This window comes from Stylophora pistillata, chromosome 11 (assembly GCF_964205215.1).
Source record: "Stylophora pistillata chromosome 11, jaStyPist1.2, whole genome shotgun sequence".
In the NCBI taxonomy this organism is placed as follows: Eukaryota; Metazoa; Cnidaria; class Anthozoa; order Scleractinia; family Pocilloporidae; genus Stylophora; species Stylophora pistillata.
Genome location: NC_142529.1, coordinates 14208301 through 14224241, shown reverse-complemented (window position 1 = coordinate 14224241; position 15941 = coordinate 14208301). Strand labels below are relative to the sequence as shown.

At 37.9% G+C, this 15941-nt stretch overlaps 2 protein-coding genes and 2 pseudogenes across 9 annotated transcripts in view; 3 read left to right on the top strand and 1 right to left on the bottom strand.

The window, feature by feature from the left end:
• Positions 1–16: 16 nt before the first annotated feature.
• Positions 17–1843, top strand: LOC111327184 (RWD domain-containing protein 3-like; annotated as a pseudogene). Its single transcript, XR_015993167.1, has 2 exons — positions 17–774; positions 1212–1843. The product of XR_015993167.1 is annotated as an RWD domain-containing protein 3-like (transcript).
• Positions 1844–2281: 438 nt separating this feature from the next.
• On the bottom strand, positions 2282–9587 carry LOC111327182 (uncharacterized). 7 transcript variants are annotated; one of them, XM_022931300.2, is made up of 12 exons: positions 9417–9587; positions 9167–9236; positions 8183–8361; positions 7301–7382; positions 6486–6559; positions 6155–6267; positions 5184–5251; positions 4491–4567; positions 4194–4294; positions 3887–3969; positions 3095–3325; positions 2282–2611 (listed from the first exon to the last, which is right to left on the bottom strand). In XM_022931300.2, the coding sequence occupies exons 1-12, from the start codon at positions 9480–9482 to the stop codon at positions 2535–2537; spliced, it is 1221 nt and encodes a 406-aa protein (XP_022787035.1). In that variant the 5' UTR covers positions 9483–9587; the 3' UTR covers positions 2282–2534. The 7 variants fall into 7 exon arrangements, with proteins under 7 accessions (XP_022787035.1, XP_022787036.1, XP_022787037.1 ...); XM_022931301.2 differs by having other exon boundaries at positions 8183–8358; XM_022931302.2 differs by having other exon boundaries at positions 9453–9577.
• A 107-nt stretch (positions 9588–9694) lies between these two features.
• The window catches only part of LOC111327181 (ceramide glucosyltransferase), a 14064-nt gene continuing 7817 nt past the window's right edge, over positions 9695–15941 (top strand). The window contains exons 1-6 of the mRNA XM_022931299.2: positions 9695–9934; positions 10457–10745; positions 10867–10936; positions 11100–11168; positions 11394–11496; positions 15914–15941. The exon at positions 15914–15941 is cut by the window's right edge and continues 74 nt beyond it. Coding sequence (XP_022787034.1) covers positions 10621–10745; positions 10867–10936; positions 11100–11168; positions 11394–11496; positions 15914–15941 — 395 coding nt within the window. The 5' untranslated portion in view covers positions 9695–9934; positions 10457–10620. The remainder of the gene's footprint in view (positions 9935–10456; positions 10746–10866; positions 10937–11099; positions 11169–11393; positions 11497–15913) is intronic.
• Positions 12496–15907, top strand: LOC148720171 (uncharacterized; annotated as a pseudogene).

Below are 15941 nucleotides of genomic sequence, written 5' to 3'. Positions count from 1 at the left end.
TTTCTTCAGAGCGAGGGAAAGAACGCCTGGCATATAACTGTCATGTTCGCACCAGAAGTGTTGGATGAAGTTATGGCCCTAAAATCGATTTTTTGCAACCCTAAAGAATTTTTCTTGGTAAATCCGACATCGTTTGATGAGCTTGAGGAATCTTCAGGACCAATCTCTTTCAAAATTTCCGTCAGTTGTGTCGCAGGGGAAGACTTAAACACAGTGGGGAACAAGAGTCCTGTTTCACTTGTTGTGGAAATGACTGTTGTAATTTCACAAGAGTATCCCAGAAAATTACCACAAATATCACTATCATGTGCGGAAATGTCGAGGAAAGACTTGAATTCTTTGCGAAAAAAACTTTTGGAGTATATAAACGATTGGCACAGTTCGAGTTCTGAGCCAATGATTATGGAACTGGTTATGTGGCTCCAAGAGAATACTAAAGACTTTTTATGTTCTGACAACATAAGTACAGCGTCAAAGAGTGCAAGTGGTAATTTATGTGCCGATAAAACCGTTATTTTACTCAAGATAGACCACATGCGGAGTAAAAACCGCTACATAAAAACCATAACACGTTGGGTTCAAGAGCTAAATTTAAGTGGAAGACTCTTCTTCGTAAGTTCTTTGATCTTCCTTTTGCTGGCTGGGAAGGATAGTGATGTCAGAGAATACTTACGAAGGCATAAAACTTGCAATGTTGATGTTGACTCTTGGAAAACCATGTAAGGAAAGAATGATGAATGTCTTGGTGCAGGAACAAGCTCCTAGTAAATTGAGGTAAAAATAGGGAGACTCATGCTGCTTTAACAAGCGCTTTGTAATAGTATGGTCAACTTTTCGTAGGGTAAGAGATACACCAAATCGAAATATGGTGTCCAATTTGAATTGTCACTGTTCTGGACTCACTAGCCTCTCACACACATGATAATCCTTTTGTTTCCACGTGAAGACAAGGCTAGTAGGTCCAGAACAATGGCAATTCAAATTGGACACCATATTTCAATTTTGGTGTAGAGACTGAAAGTTTATATTTGGACTGATTTTATAAAATGTTATTCTTCCAAATGGCTGATATTCTGCCTCTCTTGATGTGCTGTGTAGTTTCCATGGTAACATTGTTAAAGCTAATCCTTTCACACAGCCCAGTACTCTTCAGTCAGATAGCCATTTAACAATTATCACTAATAATTTTGCCTGCCTTTTTAAATGCATAGGATTTCTGACTTTGACAAAGAAGAGTGCATATCTACCATACAACTGACAGAAAGATTTATGGAACTACAACTTGGGGATGTTTTTAAGGAATACATTAAGCCTTTGCTCTAAGTAATATGCAGGGGCCACTTAGAAATTGAAAGTCCTAATAAACAGTTTTTACATATTACCCTGTGTTTATGTACAGTATGGTGGTCATAAGGATGTCTGAAAACTTGATGGCTCATATTGGCTGGAGTAAAGCTGGCTTTCTGTGCAATGAGAATTAATGTATGCCAGCATCATTTCTCCGAAGGATGGAACTGTGATGGATTGTGATAGTGAGCTCAATTCATCAGTGCCCACTGACACACCTAGACAGGGAGCTTCCAAGAAAATTGCCAGTCAGCAGCTGAAAGCCACCAGTTTCCCTGGCTAAGAAACGAGGGGGCTGCTAGGTGAATTTTGGCAGGTAATCACTCCACAAAAAATGGCTAACTAATATTAAGTTTCACAGTTGAAGTTATTCAAGAACACAACAAACCACTTAAACAAAATCATCACAGTGTAGAACTGAATCATCACATTGTAGAACTAATCTAGTCAAAGCAAATTCGTTGACATGGAAATAAATTCCCATTTGAAAAGTTCTCTTCTTTCTTATGGTTATTTGTGAGCACTAAGGTGTATATATAACAACAACTTGCTTGAAATTAAATTGAAAGATCATGTTTAACATTTTTTCTGGCTTTATAACTTATAATTTACCTTTAACAAATTTCCTATTAAAAGTTGCCACTGTGACAAAATGCCAAATAGGAATGGGAATGTGAAGGAGAATTCAACAGCAGACATTCCACAGGGTGGCTCTTCTAGTGACTGTTTCCAGGTCGAATTGAAATTTGGAATGTTGGTTTTTGCAAAGGGAGGAAAACTTGAGAACCTGGAGAAAAACCCTTGGAGCAAGGAAGAGAACCAATAACAAACTCAAAACACATGTGACACCAGGTCCATGAATCAAACCCGGGTCATAGTGGTGAAAGATGAGCGCTCTCACCTGGGCCAACGTGAACAACTGCATCCTCAACACTGTATCAAAAAGTAATTTATTGAGGAATATATTATCAGTTATAAAAAAGGTCTCTACCTGTAAGCACAGGGGCAAACTCCTAACTACTTGTCTCATTCAACATTACAATTAATGGATCTTTTTGTCTGCAATTTTTTTCTCTGCTAAAATTTAACTGGTACAATAAATAAAAAGAGTACAGTTACTTGTGTCACAGGAAAGTGCATTGTGATTATTTTATCACATAATATTCCTTTTGATCCCTGCGTGACAGTTATTTAAGCAGATCATCAGAATCTAGGGAACTCAATGATGAACTAGAGATGTTTCCCATTCCTTTTCCAGATGCTCCTACAAAGAAAAAACAGTTATTTTGGCAACATCATATCTTTCTTAAGGTTACTACTAACAAGAACCTTAAAGGCCAAAAGGTTCAATGAAATTAACATCATGCAAGCTCAAATTTCATTTGGAGAAAACTGACACTGATGAGCAATTAAATTTTTTCATTGGTAACAATATTTTCATTCTGGAACAGAACTCTCCCTTTCCACAATTAGTATGAAATACTTCTATTAATAAATAAATAAATAATTAAAATTTAATAAAAATAAAATAAAAGTAAATTTAACAAATTCAGGGAAATTCTAAATGGCTGCCAGGCTGGTACTCTGAATTTCAGCCGTCTCTTCCCTTTACCCCAAGGGGGGCACGCCCCCCTTGGGGTAAAGGGAAGAGACGGCTGAAATTCAGACAACCAGGCTGGAAAGATTAGAACAAGACTGCTAAGAACATCTGATCTATTTTCACAACCCATAAGTATGAGTACTGCACCTGCATATGATCTGTCAAGCTGCAGTGAGGCTAGGTCTGTATCACTAAGGCTGCTAGCTTCAAGTGTTGTCAAGCTTAGATCAGTGTCACTATTACTTGATATTACAAGATCATCTGTGGCTCCCTTAGATTTCTGTTTGACACCTTTTTTCTTTGGTTTGGAGGTACCATTGGTCATCCTGGTTTGGTGGGATGGGGATGGTCGAGGCTGTCTCACAGAAGAGTTGCTACCTGTATGGTGAACAAAATAGACAGTGCCTCGCTAAGGGTTTCACAGACTAAAATCCATAGAGCTCCCCCAAGTGCTCCTGTGACTGTTAATGATCCCCACTTTGAACCTCAAACGATTGCACACTGCAAATGATCCTTGTGGAATGGTTCACCTTTTGTTCACTTAGGTTCCACGTACAGTTAATTTATTACAAATATAAAACTAAACTAAGAAATGAAGAAATGAATAAATGAAGAAGATTATTGCCATTCATGTTCATCAAGGATCAAAATTATTCCAGACCTTAAAATTTTTGCCACACAAATAAGTTCATTGTAGTAATATATTTGTGTTTCTGACTGTAACCTGTGTTTTCTTAAGCTGTCTCTTCCCAAATACTCTCGGCCATGCTAAGCCCCAAAATAAGCATATCAGCATATTTTCTCGGAAGATAAATGGCCCCTGAATACTCAAAACAAAACAAGTTGAACACATGATGACACTGCTCTATCATCTTTTGAAAAACTAGGAAAGTCATCATCTTGAAAAGACCATTTTCTACTGGCTACTGAACATCTTACTTGAAACTCCTGATTGCCTGATGCTGGACTGAAGTTCTGTTTCTAGTTCAGAACACTGATTGCTCACTTTGTTAACAAGGTGCCTGCAAGTAAACAAAAACATATCACTGATCACAAAACAAACAAAATAGACAATAAGTCTGATAAAATCGACAACAATAAGAAAAGTATTTTTATATCAAATGAATACTAATTTGTAAGCAATCAATGGTATTTGTTGACAGGAGTATCTGCCAATGGGCGTTAATATTTTTTTCATTAACTCTTAAGCACTATAAAGGAGATCACACTTGCTAAACTGACTTACTTGAGCTGTTGTATCTCATAGGAGTCAGATTGTCTGTCATCAACAATGCTGCTCAGGCTTCTTGATTGTGAGCGCTGATTCTCTGACAGTGATGACAAAGCCTACACAAAATACATTTCTCCGATCAATATTTTATAACACTACATAGACACTAAATGCATTTTTTAGATTGTTAACCAAAACAGTGGACCAGAACATTTATTGCTCACAATTCATGTAGGATCCTAGATCAACTGAGAAAACTGGCCTATTTGGACAAGACAGCAATTAACAACATTGTTAAATTCAGAAACTCACTCTATCCAACCTCTCTTGTTTATGAAGAACATCTCTAGAACTAGCAACAGCAGATTGTAGTTCAAGCTCCATTTTACCTGTATTTTAATCCACAAGAAAAAAATTAGAAATGTAAGATAGAAGGAAGACCAGGTAAATATTACCTGACCAGGGCTGAACACTAATGGTAGCCCACTAGCCACAGACTAGTGGAAATTCAGTTTTGGCTTGTGGTTGTCAATTTCCACTAGGCAGTTTGGCTAGTAAACAGACTGAAATTATCGTAACATCTCAAAACATATAAGATGTCACTAGCCACTTGGCTAGTAAGTTGAAAAGTTAGCGTCAAGCCCTGCATGATGAGCTATGAAGCTTTGACTCCAGCCATGTGGTCCATAATACCCAGGCTTCATCACAATTTTAACAACAGGTAGTAACTAGGAGTACTGAAACTACCCTGAACAGGAGGCTAGTCCACAGCCATTCCCCCCCCCCCAGTCCTTTACGGCATTTTGTGTGGTACCTCAACAACCTACTCATCTACAATTATACTACCTGCTAAACAGAAGGATCAAATGTCTTCCCAATTACAAATAATTATAAAAAGTCATATAAAAATAAATAATTACTGTTTTAAGTGACCCAACAACAATTTTCCATTGCGTTTTTGTTAAAATCGAGGCAATGTAGCAATTATTTGTGACTTTTTCATACCCAGTCTTGTTTTAAGGTGCTCAATATTCCTTCCTAAAGACTCTGTTTCTTCTTCAATCATTCTTTTCCTGTATAAGGTTTAACCAAGTAAAGATGAAGTTCTAAATTACAAGCACATGATTATAATATTATAACTGCTATGTTATGGGAATGAGTAGGAAGTCTTAAAAAGGTCTGTAGATCAGCTGGTCAGTGTAAGAAGGTTTATCCTTTACACCCAACACTAATATCCATATTCCCTCCACTTTTCTCTTCATGTTTCCAAAGGTACTGACCAGAAAAATTGGTTTGATAATCGAGAGCTACTAAATTGGTCACCATTTCCTTTATTCTCGTGTCCTTTACATTTGATTTAATCCTTCAACTCTAAAGTGATGAACATGTAACTTCTCACAACAATATCCACACATTATCCAACAAACAGGTAATGAGAATACCCAAACACATCAGGTGGAAGTTGTTATTTTGATCTAACAACAACTTCTCATAACCAAATTCCAAGGAAATGTGTAGCAGCTAGAGGGGAGAATTCATAATCAGATCTTGGGAGTGAAAGGGTTAAGGGGTGATACTGAAAAGAGAAATTAGAAGCAAGTCGCTCATACGAGTCAAAGAGTTAAAACTGGTTAGAGGCTAGTATTGGTAAATAAAAAAAGTATTTTCAACTCTAATTTTAGATGAACCAGGTACCACAAGACATATAAGGTCAGATCTAACACATTTAGACCTCTTAGCTCTCCGAGGCATGAAACTCTGACAAAGTTCTGTGATGACATTATTCTTTGAACGCTTTCATTCTTATCATCAGAGGTGTGATCTATTGCTTACTTCATTATTGAAGGCATATTATTGCAATCAGAGTTTAAGATACATTTAGAAAACAATTCACATTCTGGCAAAGTCAGGTCATAATTGAAGTACCGCACAGCCTAAGAAGTTCATATATCAAGTTTTATATCTGGTCTACTTACGCCTCATTCATGACAGCTGAATCAATGAAATGAGAATTTTTCCCAACAGCATCTGGGCTCAGTTTTGTTTGGTTTCGTACCAAATCTAACTGACTGAATACATCACGTTTAAACTGAAATACAAGAAATTATTACAACATTAAATAACAGCAAAGCCAAGCTACTAATTAGGAGCAAGATCTGATCACTTTTCAGAACACAGAGAATAATTGTAAGTTGTAAACTAAGATAGATATCCAAAAGGAAAATATGAGAAAGAGAGGAATAATTTAAAATGAGATGCAGCCTTAAATAAAAACTGAATAGAATTGGAAACAAAAGATATGCATACTTGTTCTAGTTTTCTCTCTGTTTCAAGGTCCACTCCTCTTTCTCTGAGCCTGTCATTCAGTCTGTTTATTTCATCTACATCATCAAATCAATTAAAAACACTTTAATTTAAAGATAAAAAAACAGCTTTGCTATCTACATATAGGAACTCCTGTTCAATCACCCCCTAAAAACATCAGTCATTGCTGTTAACTCAGTCTGTAATTTGCAGAAGCAATGATGGTAATGATAATGCTTAAAAATTTCAGGTAGAAGTTTTCATCCTGATCTAACTCCAAATTCTCATAATTTAAAAGGAAATGTGTTACAGCTAGAGGGGAGAATGAACAATTAGATTTTTGGGGTTATAGGCTTAATATCATCACACAAAATAATACACTATGTCTTTTATCAATTACTTATCACTCAGGTAACAAAAACAATAATAAAACCTATCTATTTGTTATCAATCAGTGTAAAATAATACATTCAACTTTCCCCTTAAAATTCTGCTTACTGGTGTCAAGAACAGAAACGAATTTTAAAAAAGCCCAAACAAAGCTAAGAAAAACCTTTTTAGATTGTGAATATGTATTGCAGTTCAATTTATTCTCTTAAAAACTTCCTAGTCGATAATCTGAACAGTGAAAGCAAGTTTAGCAGACAATTCAAACAATTCGGTTATATCTAGTTGAGTTTATCTGTATCCTCAGCGCATAAGCCTGCTTACAAATATTTGCAATCAAACTGTAAAGAGAATTTAAAGCGTACACAGCAGCATCATATAATACCTGAATGAGGCTGAGCAGACAGAATTCTGCCAAAACTAAAACCAACCTTTCATTTTCTTGATCTCTGCAGCATGTGCCTCTTTTTCTTTCAAAAGCTTGTTAACAGCATCACTCAGCTGATTCACCATCTTTAATAGAAAGGCAGACAGAATGAAGACACTCAGTTTTGCACAAATTCAAGAACAAACTTAGTTGGTTGTTTTTTTATAATTTCTTTTGGGTGGGGTGGGGAATAAAGAACTAGCAGATATAATTTAAGTGTTTTAATTATAATTATGAAGGAGTTTAAAGGTTTTAACAGTCCACTTTCATGAGCAAATGTATAGCTTGAAAATGTTCACATTGTAGAATGATACCTGCAAGTAAAAACCAAACAACAGCACCAAAAACTAATATATGACTTTGCTAAATTCTACAACATTTGTGGATCACAAAAATAATTGTTCAATAAATACATGTTTCTGCCCCAGGAAAATTAGAATTTGAACAAACCGATCTTCGAAAGCTAAAATGCCTCAGGGGAAGAGGGGAGGGGGGTTGCTTAGAGTAAGGGAATATTGAGGTTTCAAATTGATCAACCCATTAGGCAAATCATCCTTTAAACTCAACTGCTCAGAAGGGGTAGCAATATCAACCCCTTGCTTATGGTCATAGAAACTGCACTCAGACCCACAAAGATCCTATCAAAAGTTAACTTTTCATGAAGTGTTTACCTAAAACCTTTCCAATGCAACTACTTGTGAAGTGCTGCTTATTATAAATAAATGACTTAAACTTAGAATGATTGAGTCCTTGCTTTGAGCCTTTTGGCCTTCACAAAGAACAAAAGTCTTGATAACTGATACATGCAATCTTATCCAGTACCAATTGTCGAATATCTATTTCAAACATCAAAAAGAGCTGCAAGCACACTACAATCATAAAATACCTCAGCTTGTTCCTCAACCCTTTCAAACAATGCATTTACTAAAGCAGGTGATGCCTGACTGGATGGAACACTGGTTGCCATGCCAACCGTTTTCACAGGACTGTGTAAGCTGCTTGGTAAGTCCCATGCCTTGGAGAATTTGAAAGGACTTCTAGTGGCTTCAGAGTGAAGATTACCTGCTGACATGTTAGGATGGCATTATCTACTGACTGAATTTTATCCTGATCTACTGGAAATTTGATTTCAGTTAATACAAGGGTAATATTGGCAAGGGCAAAAGTTAACAGAAGTTTTACATTAGTTTTATGGATATGACCATGCCATAAAATTTTTAAATTTGAGGCCTCTGTCCACTTTCTTTGGACACAGGCTGCAAAAGAAAAAATTGGATTAGTGTATAAACAAATAAATAATACAAAGACAAATAGAGAAGCTCAATATTTTTTGTAATTCTTTTCTTTTCCTGTGTTATTAACAGAAATACTTTCAGGTTTACAATAATCACAGGCTTTTGTAAAAATGACAGTTACAATGAACAGAAATTGCTCTGGTTATAAATTCAAAATCAGCCTGTTCTTATGTTCATTTAACATTACTGTAACAAAGTGTTGTCCAAAAATAATCATCATTCCGTGCACTCATCAGCCAATAGAAAGTGTTATCTTGATTCAAAATGGAATTCTCCTGTCTAATTTGCAAGGAAATGTATAGCAGTCAGCAGGGAGAATAACCAATTGGATCTTGGGGGTTTCAAGAAGGGTGAACTGACACAGAGTGATTCTTGAAAATGATTGTGAAAAAAACATAAAAAGATTAAAACAATTGTTGAACTCAATTGATGCAAAATATTGAATTTTGTCTGTATCTCGCGGATGTTTTCGTCACTCATCGTGGCAAATAACAGTATTTTGGACAACTTTGTCGAAAAAAATCATTAACTGATGGCATCAAGTGAAACAGCCAATGAAAACACTACATTCTCACCGCCAAAATGGTTTCCACTTGAACTATCGAGGAATGCTTTTGTTTTGCTTCTGCCTGAACCCAAGCGATCCTGAGAAGTAAACAAACTTATTGTTTAAAAGTTTGGAAGAAAATTAAAATCTCCGTCCGATTTCAATCGGAGAAGAAGGGTTTTGGCTCTACAATAATTGTATTTGCGTTGAAGCTTTCAGACGCGTTACGATCGACTGAAGGAATGTGTGACAATCCCCTCGACCCAAATCCTTCTTACCCGAACTCTAGCTAAATTTGTCTCTGTTTCACGTACAATGGAAGAAAACTTGCTTTCCCAATCCATACTCCAGGAATTCAATAGAACAATAAAAAGTTATGTTTGCCTGTTGATCGTGTTGCCCATTTCAGGCCAGTTTCCGTTTACACGACCGTTGCACGGATCGATCGTATGCCGCTGACCAATCTTTTTTTTCTCCCCGACGCGCCCAGCATGTTACAAGGGTCTGCCAGGAGGCCATTAATTTTTTCTTTTTTTTCATGGAGAGCAGAGGTTAGGTAGTCGCAGCAAGTAATGCTCCACGAAACATGTAATCTCCTGAGTTACGCCGTTTTTCCAATGTATCGAACGCTTTACAGCTGTATTTGGTCAGGCAGGGATTATCCAGGACGCTGACGTTTGCATACAGATGGGTGTTGCAAATGAAAATAGACTAGGCATTAATTTTGGGTTGGAGAATGAGAATTATATTATCCACGACCATCTATAAGACAGTAAAAGTGGATTTTAATACCCAGGTAATTATATATATCTTATTAACCAAGCGCGAGGGCCGTACTGGGAGAATATCGGCCCGAGGTCTTGACAGTACGGACCGAGCGCAGCGAGGTCCGTACAAAAAAGACCGAGGGCCGATATTCTTCCGGTACGGTCCCGAGCAAGCTTGGTTAATAAGAGATTTATTATACGACTGAAGTTCAAAGGGATACAAGTGCGGTATCATTTGGGACCATTCGGGACAGTGCCCGGTCCAATACTTAGAGAATATTGACCGGCAATAGAGCATTTTGATTGGTTGATTTTAGTTGAGATGCAATGAATATATGAAGTTCATATATTTTGAACTGCGGTATTAGATACGTGTGATGTGCGATCCTCGCAGTAGATAGTGCTATTTATGCAATAGCGAAAATCAGACCTTGATTTTAGTTATTGGCCCTCTGACTGCCCGAGTCGTGTAATAAAACTCAGTATTGTTTATGTTAGAACAAAGATATCTACATCTTGGGTAAATAAACATTGAATTATATTTCCGGTAGGTGCAAAGGGTGAACAACTCAAGCCACGTCATTTGCACTCCCCAACTTGAAAAGGGCGGGAACTTTTAACCAATCAATTTAACAGATTTGAAGGAACGAGCCAATCAGAGGATGAGGAGCTTTCTTGGCCCGAGGGCAGGCCGAGCGTATTTTTACCTTCCAAGATGGCTTCCACATTTGGGGACTTTGAGGAGATTTACGCGCCAAGCGCTGCAGATCTTTTAGCCTTCTTTCTTATATTATTATGGATAGTATTAGCATTATTTCAGTTAATATCTATAGCGACAGCGTGAGTATTATTATGTGCTTCAGTGTTTGCAAAGCTGTGCCATTTGATATTCCGCTCAACTAGCTAAGCGCAGTGTTAATGTTTGGTACATTTACTATTTTGTCAATGTACTCTGTTTTAGTAAGATTCACCTCCATAAATCTACTCCCGCTGTCAATAATAAAGAACTTCCGGGAGTTTCAATTTTGAAGGTAAGGTATCCTTTAAACATTATAGCTTTACATTGTATAACGTGTTCGTTAGCTATCGATCCGCCAAATTTATGTTAAATGAGCTTACTTCAAGACTCAAGAGCTGTTTTGCTCTGTCGGCGACCCAGGAAGTAATTCGCATATGATTTTATCATTTTTTCAGCCTTTGGTTGGAGATGAACCGAATCTTATAAAAAATCTTCAAGGTTTTTTCGAATTAAATTATCCCAAGGTAAGAGTTGTGTTATTTTAGGCGTTATGTCTTCATTCATTGTCAATCCTGTATCCTTTTATTCTTTTGTTACCCTTTTTAAAGCCTAATTTGTTTTTTTGTTTGTTTTTTTTTCATTGTAACATGTGGGCTGTTGGTTGAGAATTTAGTTTCAATGAAATATGTGCCCCTATGTCAAGTAGAGTGAAGTTTACTGAACACACACATGAATCCTACTCGTTCCAGTTTGAAATCCTAGTTTGTGTGCAAGATGAACTGGATCCCTCAGTGAAAGTTGTACGCCAACTTATGGAAGCGTATCCGCTGGTGAATTCGAGACTGTTTACGGGTAGGTTACGCACGAAAATATTACTGCGCTGAAATTGCAAAATTCAATACTTTGCATTTAAGAATATTTTGAATTCATTTTAAAGGTCAGGGTCTGTGGTTTTCTTTGCATAAAAATGATGAGAGAACTCAACCGTGAAGCTTTCACAGCCGAACTTATCGGATTTCACATCACCTATTTTTAAATCGGATAAATTCACAACAACAAAATTTAGCAGACTTAAAATTCTATGTTGGGAATTTTCAACAAGGTTTCGTTTTTTCCTAAATTTTGGCAGGTGAAGTTTTGTCAAAAACCTTGGTGATGTTTATCGTTATCGCTACGATGAAAAAAGCCGTTAATTACTTTGTTTTTCAAAATAGGTAATAGCTTTATGTTGATCTCTGGAGAATAATTTTGTTCTAAATGTTTGAAAATAATACCCTGGTTTAGTGTAAAGAATTTTTCACTTTGCTTCCCCTGTGTCTCATTAAATATTCAAATCAACTACTGACAAACATATTCTACCTGCTGCAAGTTTAATAAATTTAGCCGTGTGCTGTTCTTTGTCACAAAAAATGTAGTGCTCTCATACCTTTGAATATTAAAAGAACGTTGTTTTCATAGTCCTTGATGTAAGTGTAAAATATAGCATGAGCTCTAAATCTCTTTAAGTGTCAAATGGATCTGTGTCTAGCAGACACTTCCCTTGAGTGGGTACTGATAATTAAATTAACGCTATTTGACACTTGAAACCTTTGTGAGGCAGATAGGCTTGATGTAAAAAATTGAGTTTTATTTTCCTGGGATGACAATAAGATTTTCTTTTTACTCTTTGAAATGTTGATTTCAGCATATAAGTTATTTTATCTATCTTAAACCTCTAGTTTTTGAAAAGTGCTGATTGCTCACTCTGTTCTAGTTGAAGTTAGCAGTTAACTACTTTATAAACGTCTTCCTTTTGGAGCAAGGGCAGCCCCCATGACTTTCCATTGTCTAACACAAGCGGCCTGTCATATGATGGCCAACAGGGGGTATACTGTACTGGCCTACCTGGATGATTTCCTTATTATTGAAGCGACTCAGCTTCTCTGCAAGGCTGCCTTTGATATGCTACTAAGCTTACTGGAGCCTCTTGGCTTTACCATTAACTGGAGCAAAGTTGTTTATCCTGCCCAATGCCTGACATTTCTCGGGGTTGAAATCGATACTGGTAAGTGCGAACTTCGCCTTCCACCTGATCGTGTGTCTGAGTTACTGTCCCTTTGCAATGAGACAAGCTTGAAACGTAAATGCTCCAAACTGCACCTTCAATGACTTCTTGGGAAGCTTAACTGGGCGACACATGTCATCTAAGGGGCCATATTTTTCTTAGGCGACTTATCACATTAGCAAACTCTGCTAAACGTTCGTATCATCGCGTCTATTTGAACCTGAGTGCAAGAGGTGACCTTCTCTGGTGGACCTCCCTCCTACCCGCACATAACTGTAAAACCTTGTTCCCCTCACAACCCCAGGGCTCCCTATACCTGTGCTTACTGATGCCTCATTATCTGGTGGGGGGTGCATGTGAGACACTAACTGGATGTATGTTAACTGGGCTTTGCACAACCCTGCTCTCTACCCTATCCACATCAATTATAAAGAGACATTTACAGTTGTTTTAGCAGCACACTGTTGGGCACCTCTCTGGTCCGGTTACCGTGTAGTTATCAAGTGCAACAGCCAGGTGGCTGCTGCTATTCTTAACAAAGGCTCATCCCACTGTCCACTCATCATAGCTTGGACTTGTTTCCTATTTTGGCTTAAGGAATACTTCAGCTTCAGCTTATTCATTGACCACATTCCAGGATCGACTAATACCTTAGCAGATAGTATCTCACGCCTTGATGATGTGCGTCACTGGCCGGAATTCCAAGCATGGCTCTCTCAGTCTCCTATATCACAGGACTTAAAATCCCACATGTCACCATAATCTCTTGCACTCCTTAGATCCAAAGGATGTGCATCTTTGGACAGTGAAGTTGCCTACTGCGGTCACCAAGCATATGCTCCCACTACCAAGTCTACCTATATGAGCCAACTCCGTTCACACCTCTCCTTTTGTGTATATTATGGGTACCAACCTCTCCCAGCAGCAGACTTAACCCTTAATCGGTATGCAGCTTTCCTGGCAGGGTCACTTTCAGCATCCTCGATACCAGCCTACTTCAATGCAGTCCGCATCCTACATCTTGAGCATGGCCGTACTGACCCAACCAAAAACAACTTTCACTTAGCAACTACAATTCGAGGAATTAAATGTGCCAAAGGTTTGACAGTGTCTTAAAAGAAACCAATTACTCCCCAAATCTTTTTAGCCCTCAGGAACCAGTTAAACTTAGATAATCCTTGGCATGCCACTTTCTGGGCAGTTTGTTTGGTAGCATTCTTTGGCCTCTTATGAAAAGCTAACCTATTGTGTAGAGGTTCAACTCATTTCAACCCATCAAAGCACCTGCGTTGCGGTGACATCTTCTTCGCCAACTGGGCCATTGTTATTCACCAGATGGTCGAAAACAATCCAATTTAGCCAATGCATTCTGACAATTCCCATACCTCACATCGCCCAGCACCCACTCTACCCCTACACAGCTCTTAAGCATGCCTTCAATTTAGTCCCTGCCCCTTTATCGGGTCCAGCCTTTGTTGTCCCAGCACCAAGAGGCCCGACTCCTAACACACGGAAAGTTTGACACTGCTTAAACTATTGGCAGCCAAAATCAACTTGGACCCATCTCAAGTCAGTGGACACAGTTTTCGATCAGGTGGGGCCACTCTGGCCTTTCAAGCCCAAATTCCCTCTGAGCTTATTAAACGATTAGGAGATTGGCAATCCGACGCTTATAGGTCCTACATTCATATCCCAGTTAAAGACAGAATGCTGGCAGTTAAACAATTGACTTCGTTTGTTTAGTTTTTTCACAGTAGTTTTCTTAGTTTTCTTGTCATCTGGGGTTAGGTTTTGCCTCCCTTGGGCAATGTAATAAATGGAAGGGTCTATTCAGGAACCCCTCCCTGTTCACCCCAGACGTTGTTGTTGCAGTTATTTTGCCTGTTGTGGTTTTTTTAACCCTTCAAGAGTTAAGTAAAAAATAATAGCTATTATTTGTATTTACTCCAGCGAGACCTGGGTTGAGTTTGCTGACATGCGCTGTACACAGCTTGTCTGACATGTGCTTTAACACAACCTAGCTTCGTCCCCCTCCCCTCCCTATTGTTTGTTGTTATTTTGTACATTGTTTACCATGTTGGGTAATGTAATAAATGGAAGGGTCTATTCAGGAATCCATCCCTGTTGACCCCAGACGTTGTTGCAGTTATTTTGCCTGTTGTGGTTTTTTTTAACCCTTCGAGAGTTAAACAATTACAGGGTTCTTGCTAAGTTTTTTCATAGGAGGTAAAAAATAAGAAATAGTATGTATTTTTGTTTTACCTTCCCCTCATGCTGGGGGTGTGTAGGCTGCATAGGCTCCCACCAGGGTCTTGGGGCAGGTTTTCCTTGTGTGGACACCATGTTGTCCGCAGTGACATTTCTCAGTAAATGCTGGGCATTTTAGTTTGGCAGTGAGAAGAATGAAAAGGAAACATGGTGTATTTTCAAAGCAGTAATGTGTGTTAGATATCTTCACAACTAGTTGGAAGGAGACAACTGATATTTTTCTATAAAACTGAAAAAATCATCAGATAACTTTGGTAAATATTCCAGACCCAGGTCTCAGTGAAATAGCTGGTAACATTTACTTGAAAAACTAGTAAAAATAACCAGTTACTGGCTTTTAACGAGAACCTTGCATTTAACCTGTGTTAAATAGAAACTGATAAGAGTCAGGGAGGAGTCAGCTTTATACAGAAATCACTGTGAATGGCACTTGATAAGATTTCTCTCCTATAAGTACCGGTAGTCTCAATTTCTCAAAAGGTATTTCTTCCTCTTTTTTTAATTTTAAAGAGGGAGAAAAAATAAGTTCCATGTATAGTTTTGTAATTCAGAGATATAACAAGACAACAAAAGTAGAGAGACTTACATTAGAACCAATATAGACTTCTGACTTACTCTTAGGGTTATTTCAGAACCCCAGAGAACCCTACTTGAAATTTCCAGTGATGGAGGGTTTCCCTTAGTGATAAAGTAGGAAAGTGTGGCTGAAAAGTGAACAGTGTTGTGAATCTAGTTTCACTTTCCAGGGCTTGACACCAACTTTTTTTAACCTACTAGCCAAGTTGCTTGTGACATCTTAGATGTTACAACAATTTCAGTTTGTTTGCTAGCCAAACAGGCCAGTGGAAATGGAAAACCACCAGCGAAAACTGAATTTCTACTAGTCAATGGCTGGTTGGCTACAGTTAGTGCTGAGTCCTGACTTTCAATTTACATCATCTTGGGCTTTCTTTGCAGCTGCAAAGACAATTGGTGTGAATCCAAA